Source organism: Silene latifolia, chromosome 11, assembly GCF_048544455.1.
Source record: "Silene latifolia isolate original U9 population chromosome 11, ASM4854445v1, whole genome shotgun sequence".
NCBI classification, from domain to species: Eukaryota; Viridiplantae; Streptophyta; class Magnoliopsida; order Caryophyllales; family Caryophyllaceae; genus Silene; species Silene latifolia.
Window position 1 is genome coordinate 198,651,445 of NC_133536.1, and position 21,086 is coordinate 198,672,530.

The 21,086-nt window shown below is 37.1% G+C and overlaps 2 protein-coding genes across 2 annotated transcripts; one reads left to right on the forward strand and one right to left on the reverse strand.

The window, feature by feature from the left end:
- Nucleotides 1–6,654: 6,654 nt before the first annotated feature.
- On the forward strand, nt 6,655–8,291 carry LOC141615299 (F-box protein SKIP23-like). Its single transcript, XM_074433709.1, has one exon. The coding sequence runs from the start codon at nt 6,961–6,963 to the stop codon at nt 8,134–8,136; it is 1,176 nt and encodes a 391-aa protein (XP_074289810.1). The 5' UTR covers nt 6,655–6,960; the 3' UTR covers nt 8,137–8,291.
- An 831-nt stretch (nt 8,292–9,122) lies between these two features.
- Nucleotides 9,123–12,698, reverse strand: LOC141614633 (uncharacterized). The gene has a single exon (XM_074433380.1). It carries the CDS (start codon nt 12,696–12,698, stop codon nt 9,123–9,125), a length of 3,576 nt encoding a protein of 1,191 aa, XP_074289481.1.
- Nucleotides 12,699–21,086: the final 8,388 nt, after the last annotated feature.

Here is a 21,086-nt window from a genome sequence, read left to right on the forward strand (position 1 = left end):
CGACAGCGCAATGTCGTTAATGTTTCCAGCAAGTACATCAAGCCAAATATGTCTATGTTGGTGATTTAAGAGTAATTACCGGTTTATTTAGCGTAATTAAGGTCGGTTCATTGATGGGTTATTTCTAAATAATATAATGTGAGTTCGGGAAGTACGGAGTGTACGCTCGTGTAATTATTTACGGGATTGCGGAATAGTTTTCGTTCGAATAACTATGACGGGAGTAATTTAAATACTTTTAATCCTAATTTGTGAAGAGTTACAACCATTCACAAATGCATCCCCTGTTTCCCTGACACCCAAATCCTTTCTATATGAATAGAGAAATGATGAGAAGAAAAGTTACAGAAAAACACAATCTTCTACTGCATAAAAAAAAAACATAATCTTCTAATGCATCAAAAGAACCTTTAACATTCTACACAAAATATTTTCTATATTAAAATCAGAGGGCACCGTCTTATCTTAATAGAAAGTTCGAGTTTCGGTGCAATTTTATTGTCAATTTCTTTTTCGTACATACTCAAATTCTAACAGTACCTACTACTCAAGGACACACATGGGCAAATTCATGCGCCACCTTGTTCGGAAAACGTCTAGAATAAAACAAAATACATATATCCAAAAAAGAAAGGAGCAAAATCAATACTATATATTAATTCCAGAAATCAAGGGACTTCCATGTAATTAAATAAATCTATACACATTAATTATACTATATAGTTTTAAATCGCTAGCGCCGTGTGATGGACCTGAACAAAGGACTCCAATGTAAATATTATATAGTTTTGGTTGAAAGTATAAATTTAGAGAGTATTAGAATATGGCGAGTTTCCTTAAAATAAACGGGTCCCATGTATGGTATTAATTAGTATAAATATGTTAATGATTTAACATACATAAATATAATATAATATAAGTATATGTTATATTTTGGAAACTATTAAAAAGTAACTAAATCAATTCAGATTTCCAAAAAATATAATATTCCATAATTCATTAGATTTGTAATTTAATTAGTAAATAATAATGATTGCTCTTAAATAATATTCTAATCTAATATTTCAGATTTATTTAAATATATAACTCTAATACAACTAGATAATCAACTATTATGATAGTAATCTTCCATGTGAGTAGTAAAAGCAACAATAATATATAGCAACGGAAGTAGTAAAAGTCATACTAGCAGCAACGGCAGTAGTGAAATTATCAATAATAAATGCGGGAGTAGTGAAAGAAAAAGTAATGACGGCGGGAGAAGTAAAAGTAATAGTAGTCACAACACATGTAATGAAAGTAACAGTAGGAACAACGAAAAGAGTGAAAAATTAACTAAGAATTCGATTTTAAGAAAATATTAATTTATTTAAATATACGAGCTTGACAAAACTAACGGGTTAACCGTAAAAATAGCTGAACGTAATAATATTAACAGGAGATGTAGTGAAAGGTAATAATATTAACAGCGGGAGAGGTGAACGTGTCTCATAATTTGTTGATTAATTTTACCTCTCATCATAATTTCAATATATAAATTGTAAATGTATGTGTTAAACAAATTTAGAGAAATATATTTCATAGAAAATAAAATTTAAATGTTAAATAAAGGTAGCCCGGGCGTAGCCGGGCACCAAACCTAGTACCTTAGTAATATGGAATTTTCAAGACATCTACTACAACTCCATATTAGAAATAGGTAAGGATAAATATTCCAATTCAAATTTTTTATTTCCAAATTTTGATTCATGATAGAGTATATTTAATTTAAGTTGATTAAGGAAAACAGAAACCAACTTCTACAATTACCACACCAGGTTTGCTCTTACAACCCTTATATCGTCTTTAAATTTCAAACTAAGTACTTGGATTTTTAATTGTTTCTAGTACATGGCTTCCGATTTCTCGATGTTGCCTCTTGATCTTCTCGGTGTCATTGCATTAAAGTTGGAAACTTTCGAAGATTTTTTAAAGTTTTCTGCTGTATGTCGTTCCTGGAATCGTGCTTCGTCTTCAGTAAAGCACCAATGGACAGCTAAACCAATTGTACCATGGCTATTACTTGCTGAAAATGTCAATCAGAATAATCCCGATTGTGTTCGCAAGATTTATAATCTTAGTAATAACAAGTGTTACAAATGGAACCTTCCAGAGACTTTTGGGGCAAGGTGTTGGGGTTCGCCTTACGGTTGGATAGCAATGATTGATCGTAACTACGATGTTATACTGTTTAATCCAATCACTAAGGCACAAATTCCTTTCCCTTGTCTAATATCCTTAGATGATGGTGGTGTTATGTCTAAGAGTGATGGAAGTTATCAGCATTGGTTTTTGCGTTGTTTCGCAAACAGGCTTATTGTGCTTAAAGTTCCTCAAAATCAGCATTACGAGTTTGTTGTTCTGGTAGTTTATGAGTATTACGATAGCCTAGTTTTCGCTAGGCAAGGTGATCAATCATGGACACCTGTCTTGGTCAAATCAGAAGATCAGATGCTTGATGTTGTGGGAATGGAGGATAAAGTATTTGCTTTATATAGCGACGGATCAATTGTGTCTTGGAATGTCGAGGAATTCAACGCTCTTGAGCTTATTAAACCAGCAGATTATTCACCGTGTGGCCATGAATTTCTCGTGGAGTTTAACAGAGGGGGTTGTGACCATACATATTTGGTTCACTCAGGTAGTGATCTCCTCACGGTGTTAAGATACAAGGATGAGTACGTGCATAATGAGGATGATACTGATATTTCTTGTAGAACAGTTTATTTTGAGGTGTATAGATTTAAATCGAAAGACAAAAGTTGGGAGGAAATTAACGATTTGGGGGAAGTTGCATTGGTCGTAGGTGGAAATTCTTCCATGTGTGTTTCTGTAGCACACGTCAAAAGATTGAAACGTAATTGCATATATTTTACTGATGATGAATGTATTTTTTGGCAATCAGTAAAAGAGCCTGGTGGACATGATACGGGTCTCTTTGACCTCAAGACTGGCAACATACAACGATTTTACGAAGCTGATGATATGCACTTGTCAGTTGCCCCTCCGACCCTGTTTATTCCCCAATTTTAAATTATTATTGATAGAATGAGATGAAACTATGTCAATCAATTTCCAGATTAGATTGACCATTTTATCTAAATAATTTTGCAAGTCGACTAGTTTGTATTTAATTCTTTAAGGGTGGTAACGGCATTAACATTTATATGCTAGAAATGGTTATCCGAGTTTTAATTTTACAGCCGTAGTGATCAGTCGAGAATAGACGATGAAGCAAGCTCGTTTGATTCTGAATGTACACGCTCTTTTTTCTAATGTCATCAGTTTATTCTTTATGTCCTGGACTCTTGGGGTTATTACTTATTATTCCCTTCTATTCTTTTAACGTCTCAGATATACTGGGGATACGATTCCTGAAAAAAACCATCGATATTGAAAAAACATAATTTAAAGGTTGATGTTAGTAGATAAGATGAAAAAACACGAAGATATGTGAGCTCAAAATCGGGTAATTCAAGGTGAAAGTAATAGTTGGTACTCTTACTTTCTCTACGGTTAAGTCCTATGCCGAACAAAGAAGGCGAAATATGACATTTCAAAGACGAAAATACATTTAGCTTGAACGCGTAGCATTGAGTGACAGAGAACATTCTCGTTTATGCCCTATTATGTATGAAACTTATTCTCGACTAAAGGAAAAGTGAGAGGATTTGATAACGCCAGTCGCCAGACAACAAAATACAAATGTCTTGCACAATGAGTGCTTGTTGCTCCTCCAGTAGCGCTTACAGCCTCCTTCTGTCTTTCCCTTACGTTCTCTTTGGGAGCGAAACTGCATTCTTCTGCCTCAGCAGGATCTCTTGCTCTAACATTTCTCAAAAAGAGGTTTAGCGCCTCGGCTATACTATGGCTTTTTTAGCCAAAGGATGGCGCGCTGTATGGAGTTTATGCCTCTTGTTTTTTCGACCCGGGTGTGGGTAGACATGTGTCCTTAAGTTATCACTGATATTGTAGCTACCGACCTCGTATCGGCTTTGATTAATAAAAAATAAATTTTTGTCCCTCAAAAAAAACATTGTTTCTTAATAATACTACTACGTATTAGACTATTAGAGAGTGGTCCTTTCATTTTCATTGCCGTATTTGGTCTCATAAATTGGAATGTACGTGCAAGTTTTAATCTTCTGATTTGTTTGTTTATTTTTGTCACAAAACGTGCAAGTTAACTCTTACTCGTATTAAATTAGTTAGGCTTGAAATTTAAGCAAACCGAACAACACCCGTCCACAATCAATTCTACATCGTAAGGTAAAGACAATTTCAACAATTCATTTAGGTAATGATGGTCATTTTACCTACATAGATCTTGTTCTTTTGGACTTAAAATCAGTTCTGTTCAGATTCTTCAGTTCAGTTCAGATTCAATAATAAGTTCAGTTTAGATCTTATAACTTCAGTTTATTCAGATCTTATAATTTCAGTTCAGTTCAGTTCAAATCCTATAAGTTCAATTCAGATCCTATACGTCAATTTAAGTTCACTTCAGTTCCTATAAGTTCAGTTCACTTCAGTTCATATAAGTTTAGTTCAGTTCAGATCCTATAAGTTCAGTTCACTTCAGATCATATAAGTTCAGTTCAGATCCTATAAGTTCGGTTCCGTTCAATTTAGATCCTATAAATTCAGTTCAGATCAGATCAGATCAGTTTTAGTACAAAAAAACAGGTCCATACTCCTACCTTAGTTTAGAACGGTACCTTCAACTATTTAATGATCTCAACAAACTCAAATTTGAGCCATGCCTTCTAAGTTATTTTATCGTATTACTTTAATTTTTATCATTAAATTTAGTTTTTGACTATTTTTTTAATTACTCTAATACTCTGTATTAAGTTAAATGTATTAAACTAAATACTAAGTCGTTTTCCTTTTGATCAATATTAAACTTAATAATTATCGGTCATTAATTCAATCGGCTCATTATAAGATGGGGTTCATATCGAGGCGGGACGGGTTTGGATTCAGGTCACTAATCATCAGATCATATTGGGTCGTAAACGGCTCGGGTGGGTTTCAGGTATTGTTAGTCTCCATATGCTCTTGGGTCAGGTTTTGAGCGGGTCAATCAGGTTTCTCAAGTCGAGTGGAACTTGCCAACTCTACTAGCGATAATTGCACATCAAGAGTTGGAGGTTGAACAATTAGATGTTAAAACAGCTTTCTTACATGGAGAATTGGAAGAAGAGATAAACATGACTCAGCTAGAGGGCTTTCAGGTCTCCAGAAAAGAAGGCTATGTTTGTAGGCTTAAAAAGTCCTTATATGGGGCTAAAACAGTCTCTCGTGCAATGGTATAAGGGGTTTGACAGCTATATGATGAAGATCGGCTATAATAGGTGTTCGTTTGATTGTTGTGTGTATTACAGTAAGGCTCTGAATGATTCATTCATCTATCTAGTCCTATATGTCGATGATATGCTAATAGTTGCAAAGAGCAAGTATGATGTTCAGAAGTTGAAAGGTCTTCTCAGTGCTGAGTTTGAAATGAAAGATCTGGGTGTAGGGAACTAAATTCTTGGAATGGAGATAACTGGGATAGAAGCAAGAAGAAGCTTTTCTTATCACAGAAAGGCTATATTCAGAAGGTGCTTTCAAGGTTTGGCATGTCTATTGCTAAACCCATATATACTCCTAATGCATCGAAAGCACATCTGTCTGTTGTGTTCGCACTTAAATCAGCTGAAGAGAAGGCATACATGTCTCGGTTTCCTTTATGCTAATGCAATAGGAAGTTTGCTGTATGCTATGGTATGTACTAGGCCTGATCTAGCAGAGTCTATCAGTGTGGCGAGTCGATTTGTGGGTGATCCGGGTAAAAAGCATTGGTAAGCTTTGAAGAGGATTTTTCGGTACCTATCTGATGTTGATCTCATTTATGGAGGTGATACAGAGTGTTTAGTGTCAGGGTATTCTGACTCTGACTCTGATTATGTTGGAGATGTGGACAATAAAAGATCTATATTGCCTATGTTTTCACTCTTACTAGTACGGTTGTCAGTGGAAGGCTACTTTGCAGCCTACAGTAACACGTTATCTACTACAAAAGCTTAGTATATGGCTTGACAGTAGCAGCAAAAGTAGAGAAATTTGGTTAAAGGGCTGATCATTGATTTTGGTCTACATCAGAATTTTTACTCGTAGTAATCAGTCGAGGATAAACGATGAAGCAGCCTCATGCATTTAATTAATTAAGAGCCTTTTATCTCATTGTTGTCTCGGGTTATTACTCCCTTCTATTCTTTATAAGTGTCGAATATACAGGGAATACAATTCTTGAAAATAACATGGATATAAATATAATAGCATAATAGTGAAACTAGGTTAGACCCCGTGCATTAATGCACGGTTTATAAAGTTTTTTATATTTGTACTAAATTAGATATATAATAGTAGTGTCTCATTAAGTGTTTATTTTTCTCATCATTGCATTTTGCTTTGAGAAATAAACAATTGAAACTGAAAAATAATTAAAAGAAATGAATAGCATGTTGAAATGTATTTTTGTAAATAATATTTTTTTATACCGCAAAGTTAATGAATCCAATTTATAAATTTTCTCAATTTTAAAGGAAAGACAATAGGAGACCACTACAAGAAACTAAGAAATGACATGATTTCCGACGAAATATCGAAAAAAGAAAGGAGCAAAGTAGGAATTTTCAAGACATCTACAACTCCGTATTAGAAATAGGTAAGGATCGATATTCCAATTCAAATTTTTTATTTCCAAATTTTGATTCATGATATAGTATACTCCGTATTTAATTTAAGTTGATTAAGGAAAAGATAAACCCTAAAGCGCAAAACTTCTACAATTACCACACCAAGTTAGCTCTTACAACCCTTATATCGTCTTTAAATTTCATACTAAGTACTTGGATTTTTAATTGTTTCTAGTACATGGCTTCCGATTTCTCGATGTTGCCTCTTGATCTTCTTGGTGTCATTGCATTAAAGTTGGAAACTTTCGAAGATTTTTTTAAGTTTTCTGCTGTATGTCGTTCCTGGAATCGTGCTTCATCTTCTGTCAAGCATCAATGGACGGCTACACCAGTTGTACCATGGCTATTACTTGCTGAAAACAATCAGGATAATCCCGATTGTGTTCGCAAAATTTATAATCTTAGTAATAACAAGTGTTACAATTTGAACCTCCCAGAAACTTTTGGGGCAAGGTGTTGGGGTTCGCCTTATGGTTGGATTGCAATGATTGATCGTAACTACGATGTTATATTGTTTAATCCAATCACTAAGGCACAAATTCCTTTCCCTTGTCTAAAATCCGTAGATGATGGTGGTGTTAAGTCTAAGAGTGATGGAAGTTATCAGCATTGGTTTTTGCGTTGTTTCGCAGACAGGCTTATTGTGCTTAAAGTTCCTCAAAATCAGCATTACGAGTTTGTTGTTCTGGTAGTTCATGTGTATTACCGTAGCCTATCTTTCGCTAGGCAAGGCGATCAATCATGGACACCTGTCTTGGTCAAATCAGAAGATCAGATGCTTGATGTTGTCGGAATGGGTGATAAATTATTTGCCATATATAGAGATGGATCAATTGTATCTTGGAATTTCAAGGAATTCAACGCCCTTGAGCTTATTAAACCAGCAGATTATTCACCGTGTGGCCATGAATTTCTCGTCGAGTTTAACAGAGGGGGTTGTGACCATACATATTTGGTTCGCTCAGGTAGTGATCTCCTCACGGTGTTAAGATACATGGATCAGTACGACCATAAGGAGGATGATACTATTTCTTTTAGAACAGTCGATTTTGAGGTGTATAGATTTAAATCTAAAGACAAAAGTTGGGAGGAAATTAACGATTTGGGAGAAGTGGCATTAGTCGTAGGTGGTAATTCTTCCATGTGTGTTTCTGTAGCACACGTCAAAGGATTGCAACTTAATTGCATATATTTTACTGATGATGAATGTAGCTTTTGGAAATCAGTAAAAGAGCCTGGTGGACATGATACGGGTCTCTTTGACCTCAAGACTGGCAACATACAACGATTTTACGAAGGTGATGATATGAACTCATCATTTGCCCCACCGACCCTGTTTATTCCCCAACTTTAAATTACTATTGAAAGAATGAGACGAAACTATGTCAATCAATTTCCCGATTAGATTGACCATTTTATCTAAATAATTTTGCAAGTCGACAGTTTCTTGTTAATTAGTTAGTATGCTCCGTAGTTTGTATTTAATTCTTTAAGGGTGGTAACGGCATTAACATTTATATGCTAGAAATCGTTATCAGTCGAGGATAGACGATGAAAAGCAAGCTCGGCTCGTTTGATTCTGAATGTACACGCTCTTTTTTCTAATGTCATCAGTTTATTCTTTATGTCCTCGACTCAGATATACTGGGGTTATTGCTTACTTATTACTCCCTTCTTTTCTTTTAACGTCTCAGATATACTGGGGATACGATTCCTGAAAAAAACCATCGATATTGAAAAACATAATTTAAAGGTTAATGTCTCAGTAGATAAGATGAAAAAACACGAAGATATGTGAGGTGTGGTACGATCCGCTATACAACTTATTCGACGATTATATTGATCGGTTTTGTTTTAATAGCTAAGGTCATAGACTCATAGTTGGTACACAAAAGTCATAATTTGAAGGTTGATGTCAGTAGATGATGAGCAAGTACTGATTGGTCAACTAGAAGTGATCGAGAAACGAAGAGGAGAGTCGAAGGCCGTGATCAAGGCATGCTTAAGTGAGAGCCATGACATTCATATGATCGAGACATGACTCATGACAAGCCGAGAAAAACAAATGACACAAAATTGCTCGTGAATAAGTTTTAACAAAGCTTATACACAAAAGTCTATATTACGTGACCATGTCTTAAGCATCAAAGCTCTAAATTGGGTGATTCAAGCTGAAAGTAATAGTAGTTGGTACTGCTACCTTCTCTATGGTTAAGTCCTATGCCGAACAAAAAAGGGGATATATGACATTTCAAAGACGAAAATGCATTTAGCTTGAACGCGTAGCATTTTTTTTTTTTTTTTTTTTTTTTTTTTTGGCAGCGGTAAATAAAGGTTTACCTAACTATCCATCGCCTTACATGCAAGACGATGGGCATTATAATTAAAACGCCTAGGAACATAACTAAAAGCTAAACAATGAAAGTAAGAAAAGCAATCAGACATCTCCTCTAAAGTAGTCTTTATAATAAGGTGGCGTCTCTCCATTCCTGCAAGCTGCAAAATCAAAGATAAGCAATCCGATGAAATCTCCAAATGACGCAAACCCCTTTCACAAGCCCATCGAATCACTAAAAGCACACCAAGACCTTCAGCTTGCAAAGCAGATTCCGCCATAATCTTCGTCCCCATGCTATGGAAAATGTAACCATTTTCAGACATAGCAATCCACCCAACACCTGCCTTATCAAAGCCCTTCCAACCCGCATCCACCAACACTCGCACATGACGACAATCACCAATCCGCCCCACAACACAAATTGGATTACTATTGCGAACCCAATTAGCGTTATCCCGTGCTAATGATGTTGAGTTTCCTTCTAAGGCACAAGCACCCTTCTTTATTTCCTTAGTAGCTTGGATCCCAGTACTAACAATTTGTGACCAATGCTTAAAAAACATTATAGGATGAAAATCCACACCTTGAAAAAGAATTTGATTGCGAGTACTCCATATGCACCAAAGTGTGGCAAGAAACCGGATTTGTTGTTCCTCACAACCCTCCGATTTTTCCATGTATAACATCCAATCAATAATCCAAGAGTCAATTTGCAGAAACGAAGTCTGATTCGTGCGAATACCAAGTTCAGATCCTGCCCACAATCTTCGGGACACAGGACAGTCCCTAAATAAATGCTCCATAGATTCTATGGTCATCTCTCTCCCTTTACAAAACTTACAACTCGGATCAATCTCAATATTCCGCTTCACGAAATTAATGCCCACGGAGAGAGTATTAGTAAGAATCCTCCAAAGGAGAATTTTCCAAGTCGGGGGGCCCGGCAACTTCCATAATTTTTGTCTACAAAAAGTCAAACCAACACGACTGAGCCGTTCCTTATCCTTCAGTGATCCCCTCCTTAACATAAAATCATGAAAAAGTATCCCATAACCACTCTTAACACTATATTGGCCATCACTATTATGTAACCAATAAACTTCATCAGATGTTTGTGATCGACAAATGGGTTTAGCGAGAATAGCTTTTACACTATCATCCACCAAGAAAGAATGAAGAAAACCTTCATTCCATTTTCTTTCCCTGCCCTGACCATTTATCTGCAAATCCTTAACCATCAAGTGCTGAAGATCCACACGGTCAATTCCCAGGCAATCATCCTTTGGTTCCGGATAATCTCCATTCACCCATTTGTTAGTCCACACATTCATCTCAGAGTCCAAACCTGGTTTCCACCCGATTTGGTTTCGCACAAAATCCAGACCATGAAGAATACTTCTAGCACCCCATGATAAATTGTTCCCATTTTGTACCATCCAATTATCCTTCAAAACTTCATCTCCCAATAATTTTTTCCGGAAAATGCGTGCAAAATACGATTGATCACCAGATAAAAGTCTCCATGCATGCTTCCCTAGCATTGCTTGATTAAGACACTCAATATTCCTAATACCAAGACCACCCTCCCTTTTTGGTAAACTAAGAAACTTCTGACTACACCAATGGATTGTCCTCCCCAATCTACCACCCGCCCACCAAAAATGTGATAATAAAGAATTAATCTTATTAGTCACACTTACCGGTATTTTAAAAACCGATAGAAAGTAATTAGAGATATTTGATAGGACAGATGTGATTAAAGTTAACCTTCCCGCTGGAGTCAAAAAGATCCCATTCCATGAAGAGATTCGCTTCATAACAATATCAATAAGTCCTCTGAAAAGTTCCCTCTTCGATCCTTGTAAATCAGTAGGTAACCCCAGATACTTTCCCAAACCTTGGGTTCCCTTTACTCGCAAATTCCGCATTCCACAACGTGCCCGTGCAAGTGTTGTACTAGGACTAAACAGAATCCCGGATTTATCTTCATTCATTACTTGTCCAGACACCTTGCAATACTTATTTAAAATAGCTCGGAGATTCCTCGTCGAATTTTTTCTATCATGTAAGAAGAAAATCGCATCATCCGCAAAAAACAAATGAGACAAAGCCTCCACACCACGGCACAACGTAATCCCTTTCAACAAACCACGTTGTTGTGCTTTACGCACATTACATGATAACACCTCCATGCAAAGGACGAAGAGGTAGGGGGAAAGCGGATCACCCTGCCTCAAGCCACAATGCGGTTGAAAAACCCTTAATGGTGCTCTATTAAAAAGAACCTGATATGAAACTGTCGTGACGCAATTCATGATCAGAAAAATCAACCTTTCTGGCACTCCAAATTTATAAAGCACAGCCCGCAAAAAATCCCACCTCACGCGATCATAAGCTTTACTCATATCAGCTTTGAACGCATACCGCCCAGATTTCCCTTTTTTGTGTAAATTAATCTTATGTAGAGCTTCATTAGCCAAAATAATATTATCTGATATCTGCCTTCCCGGAATGAAAGCATTTTGGAAGTCCCCAACCAGATAACCCATCACTTTTGCCATTCTATTTGTGATACACTTAGAGACAATACGCATGAGAACATTACACAAACTTATTGGTCGATAATCCCCCACCTTCTCCGGGTTATCACATTTTGGAATTAAGGTAATGAAAGTCCTATTAAGTTCCTTGAGAACCATCCCCGAATTGAGAATTGAGAGAATTGCCCTTGTTACATCCTTTTTAATAAAATACCAACATTTCTGGTAAAAGATAGCTGGTACTCCATCTGGTCCCGGTGATTTAAGTGCACCCATCTGGAAAACTGCAGTTCGCACTTCTTGCGCCGTAAAGGGCCGACTTAACTCATCACAATCATCCCCATGAACAGTCTTACTTATCCCCATTAAGACCTCCTCCATTAAGTTTTCCCGCACAGGTCCATTATCAGCGCATGGTGGGTTATATAAATTATAGAAAGACTCATAAAAAATTTCCCCAACAAGATCCGGCTCATAAATCCAATCTCCATTACCATTCTTTACCCCTAGAATAAAGTTTCTACCCGCACGCCCTTTTACCCAATTGAAAAAATACCTAGTACAAGTATCACCTTCAATCATCCACTTTAATTTTGCCCTTTGTCGCCAAAAGACCGCGGCCACTTTAGCAAATTCCCGAACCTTATCATTAACTCTCGTATACATATCATCATTACCATCATTAATAGCAGCATCCATACCTCTTTCTAATTCCAAATCAAAATCATCCCATTTCTGATGCCACTCTTGTCTCTTATCTAAAGCCCAATGTCGTACTTCTTGCCGTACCACAGAAAGCTTTCTTGCAACTTGGTAAGCTGGTGTTCCACATAATCGTCGTTTCCAAACCTCCTTGATAAGAGATATACACTCATCATACTCGAAAATCCATGCATCCACTTTATAAGGCTTATTATTTTTATTACGGGTAAGGTGTAAATCCAACTCAATTGGTGCATGATCCGATATTTGTATAGGAAAGTGTTTTATTCCCGTCTCCGGAAAAAGCATAAACCAATCCTTAGAACCAAACGCCATTGAGTGACTGAGAACATTTCAGGTTAAGAAGGGCAGGCCCAATAACCTATCACTCGAACCTAGAAGCAAGGTGACCAGGATTACGAATGTCTAATGAGCTGCTGAGACCTATTTATGCCGGATGTGCTTGACTAGACCTGGCAAAAGCAACCCGACCTGAAAAAGTTGACTCGAGACCCGAAGTCACCCGAACTACATCACCCGAATATGACCCGAAAATCCGAATTGACCCGACCCGACCCGAACATGACCCGATCTTTCTTGACCCGTACTGGCCCGACCCGAAAATGACCCGATCCGAAACCACCAAACCCGAAAATGACTCGACAAAATATAACTCTAATTGAACCGAAAAGTCTTGAAATGGCTATTTCTCTATTATTCATTGACCCGAAAATGACCCGACCCGAAACAACCCGACCCGCTTGACTCGAAACAGACCCGACAACAAACCCGAAACAGACCCGAAATCCGAAAAGACCCGTCCCGACCTGAATTAACCCGAACTCAACGAGAGACCCGAATTGACCCGACCCGAATTGGCCCGACCCGAACCCGGCCCGTTGACCCGTTTTGCCAGGTCTCCCTTAATATGCTCACTTGGGGCTTCTTACTCTAGTTGTTCCCCAAACATAAAAAAAATGGTTTAGAAGACGGATTTTTGCTAACCCAATTATTGCAAAATACAGATGAGTAAATATTATTCTATTAAATTTGCAATAGACATGTTGTGGGGTTCAAAGGTAAAGGCTTTGGTTTGCCACCAATTGCACCATACATTAAACCCTGGAACGCAACAACACATGGGCAATGGAATATCTCCCGCCCCACAAAAAGGCGATTGGATCGAAATGGGTCTATAAAATTAAGTACAATGTCGATGGGACAATTGAACGATATAAAGCCCGTCTAGTCATCATGGGTAACAAGCAAATTGAAGGTGTTGATTTTCAAGAGACCTTCGCACCAACTATCAAAATGGTCACAGTTCGTACTCTCCTCACCATCGCCGCCGCAAAGAATTGGGTCATCCATTAAATAGATGTCCACAATGCTTTCTTACATGGTGAACTTGAAGAGGAGGTCTACATGAAACCACCTCCGGGCTTCAACAATGACACCAACGGCAAAGTTTGTCGTCTCAGGAAATCTTTATATGACTTGCGACAGGCTCCAAGATGTTGGTAGGCCAAGTTAGCTTCGGCTTTGATCTCATATGGCTTCAAGCAATGTCCCTACGATCATTCCCTGTTCTCCATCACAACATCCAACACTGAGGTACATGTTCTAGTCTACGTCGACGACCTTTTTATTTGTGGAAATAATTCAAGTATGGTTGATCGATTCAACGGCTATCTCAGTAGTTGTTTTCACATGAAGGACCTTGGGCCTCTAAAATATTTCTTGGGTTTAGAAATTGCTCGGAATAAGACCGGGCTATTTATATCGCAAAGAAAATATGCCCTCGACATTCTCACTGAAGTCGACCTACTCGGTTCCAAACCCCAGTCTATACCCATGGAACCCAATCATCGACTCGCCTCAACGAGCTCTCCTTTGCTCTCTGACCCGCAGCCTTATCAACGCTTGATAGGCCGCCTAGTCTACCTCGCCATCACAAGACCAGAACTTACCTACTCCGTCCACATCTTGACGCAATTCATGCATGCCCCACGGACAGATCAATGGCAAGCTGTGCTTCAGGTGGTTCGTTATCTTAAAAATAATCCACGTCAAGGGCTCCTTCTTCGGTCTGATAATGATCTTCGCCTACGCGCCTATTGCGACTCTGATTATGCAAATTGTCCTAATAGTCGAAGATCCCTATCCGCCTACATTACGTTTCTCGGCAGCACCCCTATTTCTTGGAAAACGAAAAGGCAAACAACGGTTTCGCAATCATCAGCTAAGGCCGTGTATCGGGCCATGGCCGTCACGGTCTGCAAACTGAAATGGATTAAAGGTCTACTACAATTTATGGGTCTCCCTCATGACAAACCGATTGACCTACTATGTGACAGTGAATCCGCCCTTCACATAGCTCGCAACTCGGTTTTTCATGAACGCACTAAACACCTTGAAGTGGATTGTCACTTCATTCGGGACGAGATTCTAAAACTCACAATCAAACCAAGCTACGTCCATACCAAAATCCAATTGGCCGATATTTTGACTAAAGCTCTAGGACGGATTGTAATACCCGCCCTTTTTGGGACCCTTTGACCAGCGTTTACTAACCTTGGGAGCGGGAATAGCCTTAGAAGCGAGTGCCAAAATCATCTTAGGTTGCGTGTTAAGAATGGTACTCGATAGAGTAGAGGCTACTCGATCGAGTAGCTAGGTTACTCGATCGAGTAGGGGGCCACTCGATCGAGTATGTTGGGTACTCGATCGAGTACCGAGTTTTCAGCGAGGGTTTTATATCGCGTTTTGTTAAATCCGCAAATCACTTCCGCCACTTTCTTCCTATCCTTCAGTCGCCTCTTTCCCTTCCCTTCACCTCAAAACCTCCATGGAAGCCTTTTTGAAGATCCTTGAGCCTTAGGAGGGCGTCACTTGAGTCGGGTAGCGGTCTTTTGCTGAGTTTCTCCCTATAGGTATGTCATAATCATCATCCGTGTCCTTGTTCTTTGCGATTAGGGTTTGCTTGGTAGTAATAGATGATTGTGTTGTGCTTATAGGCCTTGCTTGATTGCTGGATATGTCATATGTTGGCATGGGTTGGTTGCAGTTGCTTAAAGGTAGGTTCGCCTACTCAGTTTCTGTAGATGGTCTAGCGTGTCGGTCGTTGTGATTGTTTTGTGATTGCTTAGTATCGTAATTGTTTGGTGACGATTGTGATGGTGATTGTGATCGTTGTCTATGGTTCTCGAGGTGTGGCCTCGGCTGAGTGAGGTCACTTGCGGGAGTGACTTCACGCCCTAGTTTCGCCCTCCGTGGAACCCGCCACGGGAGGGGATGTGCACATTAATGGACAGGGTTATCGCTCATTATGAGGAACGGGGATTTGGTGGGAACGGCTGCGGTCCCCCACTGGCAGGACTGGTCCAGTGGACAGTCGGTGACAAAGTTGGTTGGGTTATCGTGTTTGTGTTTGGGTTTGATAGCTTTGTTTTGTGTTGATAGTCGTAGTTGCCGTTGTCGTATCTTGTCTCAGTACTGACCTTGTGTGGTTATTTGTTTGTTATGTGTCTGCCGTGATCCCTTATGGTGAGCAGTCGGTTTTAGCAGGTGTTGATGTTGTTGATAGTAGGAGTCCGGGCAGGGATGAGTCTTCACGAGATTCGATAGTCATAGCGAGTAGTCTTTGAGTTGTATCTTTCATATTATTTGTTGGTTTAATCGCTTGTAATACAATATAATAGTTCTTTTATCGACATTTGATTATTACTATCCTCAGGCAACCGAGATGGTAACGCTCTTATATGCTAAGGAAGGCCTAGTTAAGGCTCCTCTGAATATGGGGGTGTTACACGGATTTCTTTCAAGAATATGCTATCCAAGTTGGGAGTCTCCAATTTGCACGCACCAACTTGAGAGGGGTAATACGACCCACCTCCAACGGCTCCATCAAGCACACAACAGGCAACAATCTTCCTTGCCTAGAAGAGTTTATTCACTAGCCGTTACCAAATTATCTCGTTTCCGTAAATACCGTGTATCCTTAGTATATATATTCTCTTTGTACATTGTACTCAACACAATTGATTTGGCAAATATATGAAATACATAAGTCTTATACGTTCAACAGGTTCGCCCTGCTTAAGTGCTTATAACCCAAAGGGCTGCTCCATCCGTTGTCAATTGGTTTTGCGATGAAACCTCCTTGGACTTATAAAGTGAACATTCTCTTGTTAAGCGGTTGGGTAATGTACCTCATGGTCCTCAGTTCGCGTGGGGATCATTTGGATCGGAAGATTAAATTAAAATTCACAACGAGGGGAGCCTAAGGGACAGTATTGGAATGAACAATCGGTGTAGAGCAATGAAATCAAGCATCGGTCGTTTCTCAGTTTGGTATCTCCTCGGACTTGAAGGCAAATCCAAGGGAATGGAAGAAGGGGAGGAAGGATAGGCCTTAACAAGTAGACCGAAGATAAAGTCACTACTTGTTTTTCATTTCTTCTAGTGGTTTTTCCGATCACGGAAGGTAATAACCTGCACAATGAGTGCTTGCTGCTCCGCCAACAGCGCTTACTGCCTCCTCTGTCTTTACCTTACGTTCTCTTTGGGAGCGAAACTGCATTCTTCTGCCTCAGTAGGATCTCTTGCTCTAACATTTCTCAAAAAGAGGTTTAGCGCCTCGGCTATACTATGGCTTTTTTTATCCAAAGGATGGCGCGCTTTATGAAGTTTATGCCTCTTGTTTTTTCGACCCGGGGGTTGGTAGACGTGTCCTTTTAAGTTATCACTGATACTGTAGCTACTGTCTACCGACCTCGTATCGGCTTTGATTAATAAAAAATAAATTTTTGTCCCTCAAAAAAAACATTGTTTCTTAATAATACTACTACGTATTAGACTATTAGAGAGTGGTCCTTTCATTTTCATTGCCGTATTTTGTCTCATAAATTGGAATGTACGTGCAAGTTTTAATCTTCCGATTTGTTTGTTTATTTTTGTCACAAAACGTGCAAGTTAACTCTTACTCGTATTATATTAGTTAGGCTTGAAATTTAAGCAAACCGAACAACACCCGTCCACAATCAATTCTACATCGTAAGGTAAAGACAATTTCAACAATTCATTTAGGTAATGATGTTCATTTGAACTACATAGGTGATGTTCTTTTAAACTTAAAGCCACTAAATCTAAGTTCATTTTAAATTTTATAAGTTCAGTTCAGCTTAAATCCTATAAATTCAATTCAGATCCTATAACTTCAGTTTATTCAGACTCTATAAGTTCAGTTTAGTTAATTTTAGATCCTATAAGTTCAGTTCAGATCTCATTCGTCACTTAATTTAAATTTAATTCAAATCTTATAAGTTCAATTCAGATCCTATAAGTTCAGTTCAGATCAGATCAGTTTCAATCCAAAAGAACTGGGTCATACTCCTACCTAATTAGTTTATAGCGGTACCTTCAACTATTTAATGATCTCAACAAACTCAAATTTGAGCCATGCCTTCTAAGTTATTTTACCGTATTACTTTAATTTTTATCATTAAATTTTGTTTTTAGCTATTTTTTTAATTGCTCTAATATTAAGTCAAATATATTAAATTAAACACTAAATCGTTTTCATTTTGATCATTATTAAACTTAATAACTACCGGGTCATTATCAGATGGAGTTCATATCAAGGGGGACCGGGTTTGGATTCAGGTCACTGATCATCAGATCATATTGGGTCGTAAACGGGTTGGGTGGGTTTCGGATATTGTTAGTTTCCATATGATGTCGGGTCAGGTTTCGGGCAGGTCAGTCATGTTTCTCAAGTCGAGTGGAGCTTGCCAACTCTACTAGCGATAATTGCACAACAGGATTTGGAGGTTGAACAACTAGACGTTAAAACAGCTTTCTTATATGGAGAGTTGGAAGAAGAGATAAACATGACTCAACTAGAGGGTTTTTAGGTCTCCAGAAAAGAAGGCTATGTTTGCGGGCCGAAAGTCCTTATATGGGGCTAAAACAGTCTCTCATGCAATGATATAAGGGGTTTGTCAGCTATATGATGAAGATCGGCTATAATAGGTGTTCGTCTGATTGTTGTGTGTATTACGCTACGGCTCTGATGATTCATTCATCTATTTAGTCCTATATGTCGAAGATATGCTAATAGTTGCAAAGAGCAAGTCTGGTGTTCAGAAGTTGAAAGGTCTCTTCAGTGTTGAGTTTGAAATGAAAGATCTGGGTGCAGCGAACAAAAATTTTGGATGGACATAACAAGGATAGAAGCAAGAAGAAGCTTTTCTTATCAGAGATAGGCTATATTCAGAAGGTGCTTCCAAGGTTTGACATGTCTACTTCTAAACCCATAGATACTCCTAGTGAATCGAATGCACATATGTCTGTTGCGTCGTTCGCACTTAAATCAACTGAAGAGAAGGCATACATGTCTCGGTTTCCTTATGCTAATGCAGTAGGAAGTTTTATATATGCTATGGTTTGTACTAGGCCTGATCTAGCAGGGTTTGTCAGTGTGACGAGTCGATTTATAGGTGATCCGGGTAAAAAGCACTGGTAAGCTGTAAAGAGGATTTTCGGTACCTGCTTAAGGGTACATCTAATGTTGATCTCATTTATGGAGGTGATACAGAGTATTTAGTGTCAGGTATTCTGACTCTGATTATGTTGGTGATACAGAGTATTTAGATTTATGATTGGGTATGTTTTCACTCTTACTAGTACGGTTTTCAGTTGAAAGGCTACTTTGCAGCCTACAGTAACACGTTATCTACTACAAAAGCTTAGTAATGGCTTAACAGCAGCAGCTAAAGTAGAGAAATTTGGTTAAAGGGCTGATCATTGATTTTGGTCTACATCAGGAATAAGCTATTGTGTACTGGGATAGCCTCAGTGCAATTTGTCAAGCTAAGGATCAAGTCCATCATAAGAGGACTAAGCACATCGACGTCGGGTATCATTTCTTAAGGAATGAGGAGCATTAGGGTGAATAAAGTGGGTCCCACTGATAGCCCAACTGATATGCTTACCAAGCCGGTTTCGCTTAGTAATTTTCAACATTGTTTGGACTTACTAAATATCTGAAGCATCTGATTGCCCGATTGTGTGTAATATTTAAGGGGGAGGGGAGAAGAGTATATGGTACATCTGGCATTTAGGTAGGGTGCATCTGGTACATTTGTTGTTTGTGAGAGGATTCAAGTCAAGGTGGAGATTTGTTGGATATATGCCTTGAATTTGTTAGTCGTCATTTCGAACGACTGTGTCGAAGTGAGCGAGTCAGGGTCGTCCAGGAGTGAAACGCCTTAGTGTGGGCTCGGAGGCAACGCCCCTGAAACCTAAACGGTGTCCGTTATTTGTATTGGACTAGAGTTCTGTCTTGGGTCTTTTAGGTTATTCTGTATTAAACCTTAGAAAGTATTATATAAACTCTCAAAACCTCTCCAGCAGTTATACTTAGGCCCTGTTCTTTTGGACTTAATTTCGATTCTAATCGATTCGATTCGATTCGATTCACTCCATTCGATTCGATTCGATTCACTCAATCAATTGATTCGATTCGATTCGATTCGAGATCGATTGATTCGATTCGATTCGATTCATTTATTTCAACATTACTATTATTATTCTTATTGATATTCTTATTATTATTTTTATATTAATGTACTGTATTTACTATTGTTATTATTATTATTATTATTATTATTTTTATATTTATTATATTACTATTATATTTATTAATAATTAATTCGTATTGTTTATATTATTATATATATATTTAATACATTTATTATTATTATTATTATTATTATTATCATTATTATTATTATTATTTTATATTTATTATTTTATTAATATATTTATTATTATTAATATTATTCATAACATATTTATTATTATTATTATTATATTTAATATTATTATATTAATAAGTTATTATTTATTATTTATTATTTTATTAATATACTCATTATTAATATTATTAATCACATATTTATTATTATATTATTATTATTATTATTATTATTATATTTAATATTATTATGTTAATAAGTTATTATATTAGACCTATTATTATTATTATTATTATATTATTTATTTTCTAGTTATTATTATTAATATATTATATTATTATTAATAATGTTATCATTTATATTACTAATATATTTGTATTATTATTACTTTATTTATTATTATATTAATATTTTATTTTTTATATATCTTATTAGATTATTATTATTAGATTATATTAATATATTATTATTATTAATGAATAATATTATAATAATATTTATTATTATTATTGGTATTATTTTTATTATAATATTTATTATTATTATTATTATTATTATTATTATAATCTTTTTATTATTATTTCAGTTCAGTTCAGTTCAGATCAGTTCAGTTCAGTTCAGTTCAGCTCCATTAAGTTCAGTTCAGACAATTTCAGTCCAAAAGAACAGGGTCTTATAAGCTTAGTAGTTAATAATTTCAATTACCTCCTTAAATTTTGCATCTCCGCGACAATCCCTAACTTCATCAATGAGTATATAGATATATAAATTTTGTTATATGGAGTTAATTTTACCGAGCTCATCTCAAATTCTTAGAAAATACAAAAGTTATGCAATACAACTAAAAGCTTATATTAATTCTAGTGACACGGTTTTATATTATGAGACGGTCTCATTATACATGAAGATAATTCATTATTTATTAGCACAAATGAACAAACTTTTTTCGAAAATGGTCTTATTC

Excerpts from the sequence above, each read along its gene's own strand:
- LOC141615299 (XM_074433709.1), top strand. The coding sequence starts at position 6,961 with ATGGCTTCCGATTTCTCGATGTTGCCTCTTGATCTTCTTGGTGTCATT.
- LOC141614633 (XM_074433380.1), bottom strand. The coding sequence starts at position 12,698 with ATGGCGTTTGGTTCTAAGGATTGGTTTATGCTTTTTCCGGAGACGGGA.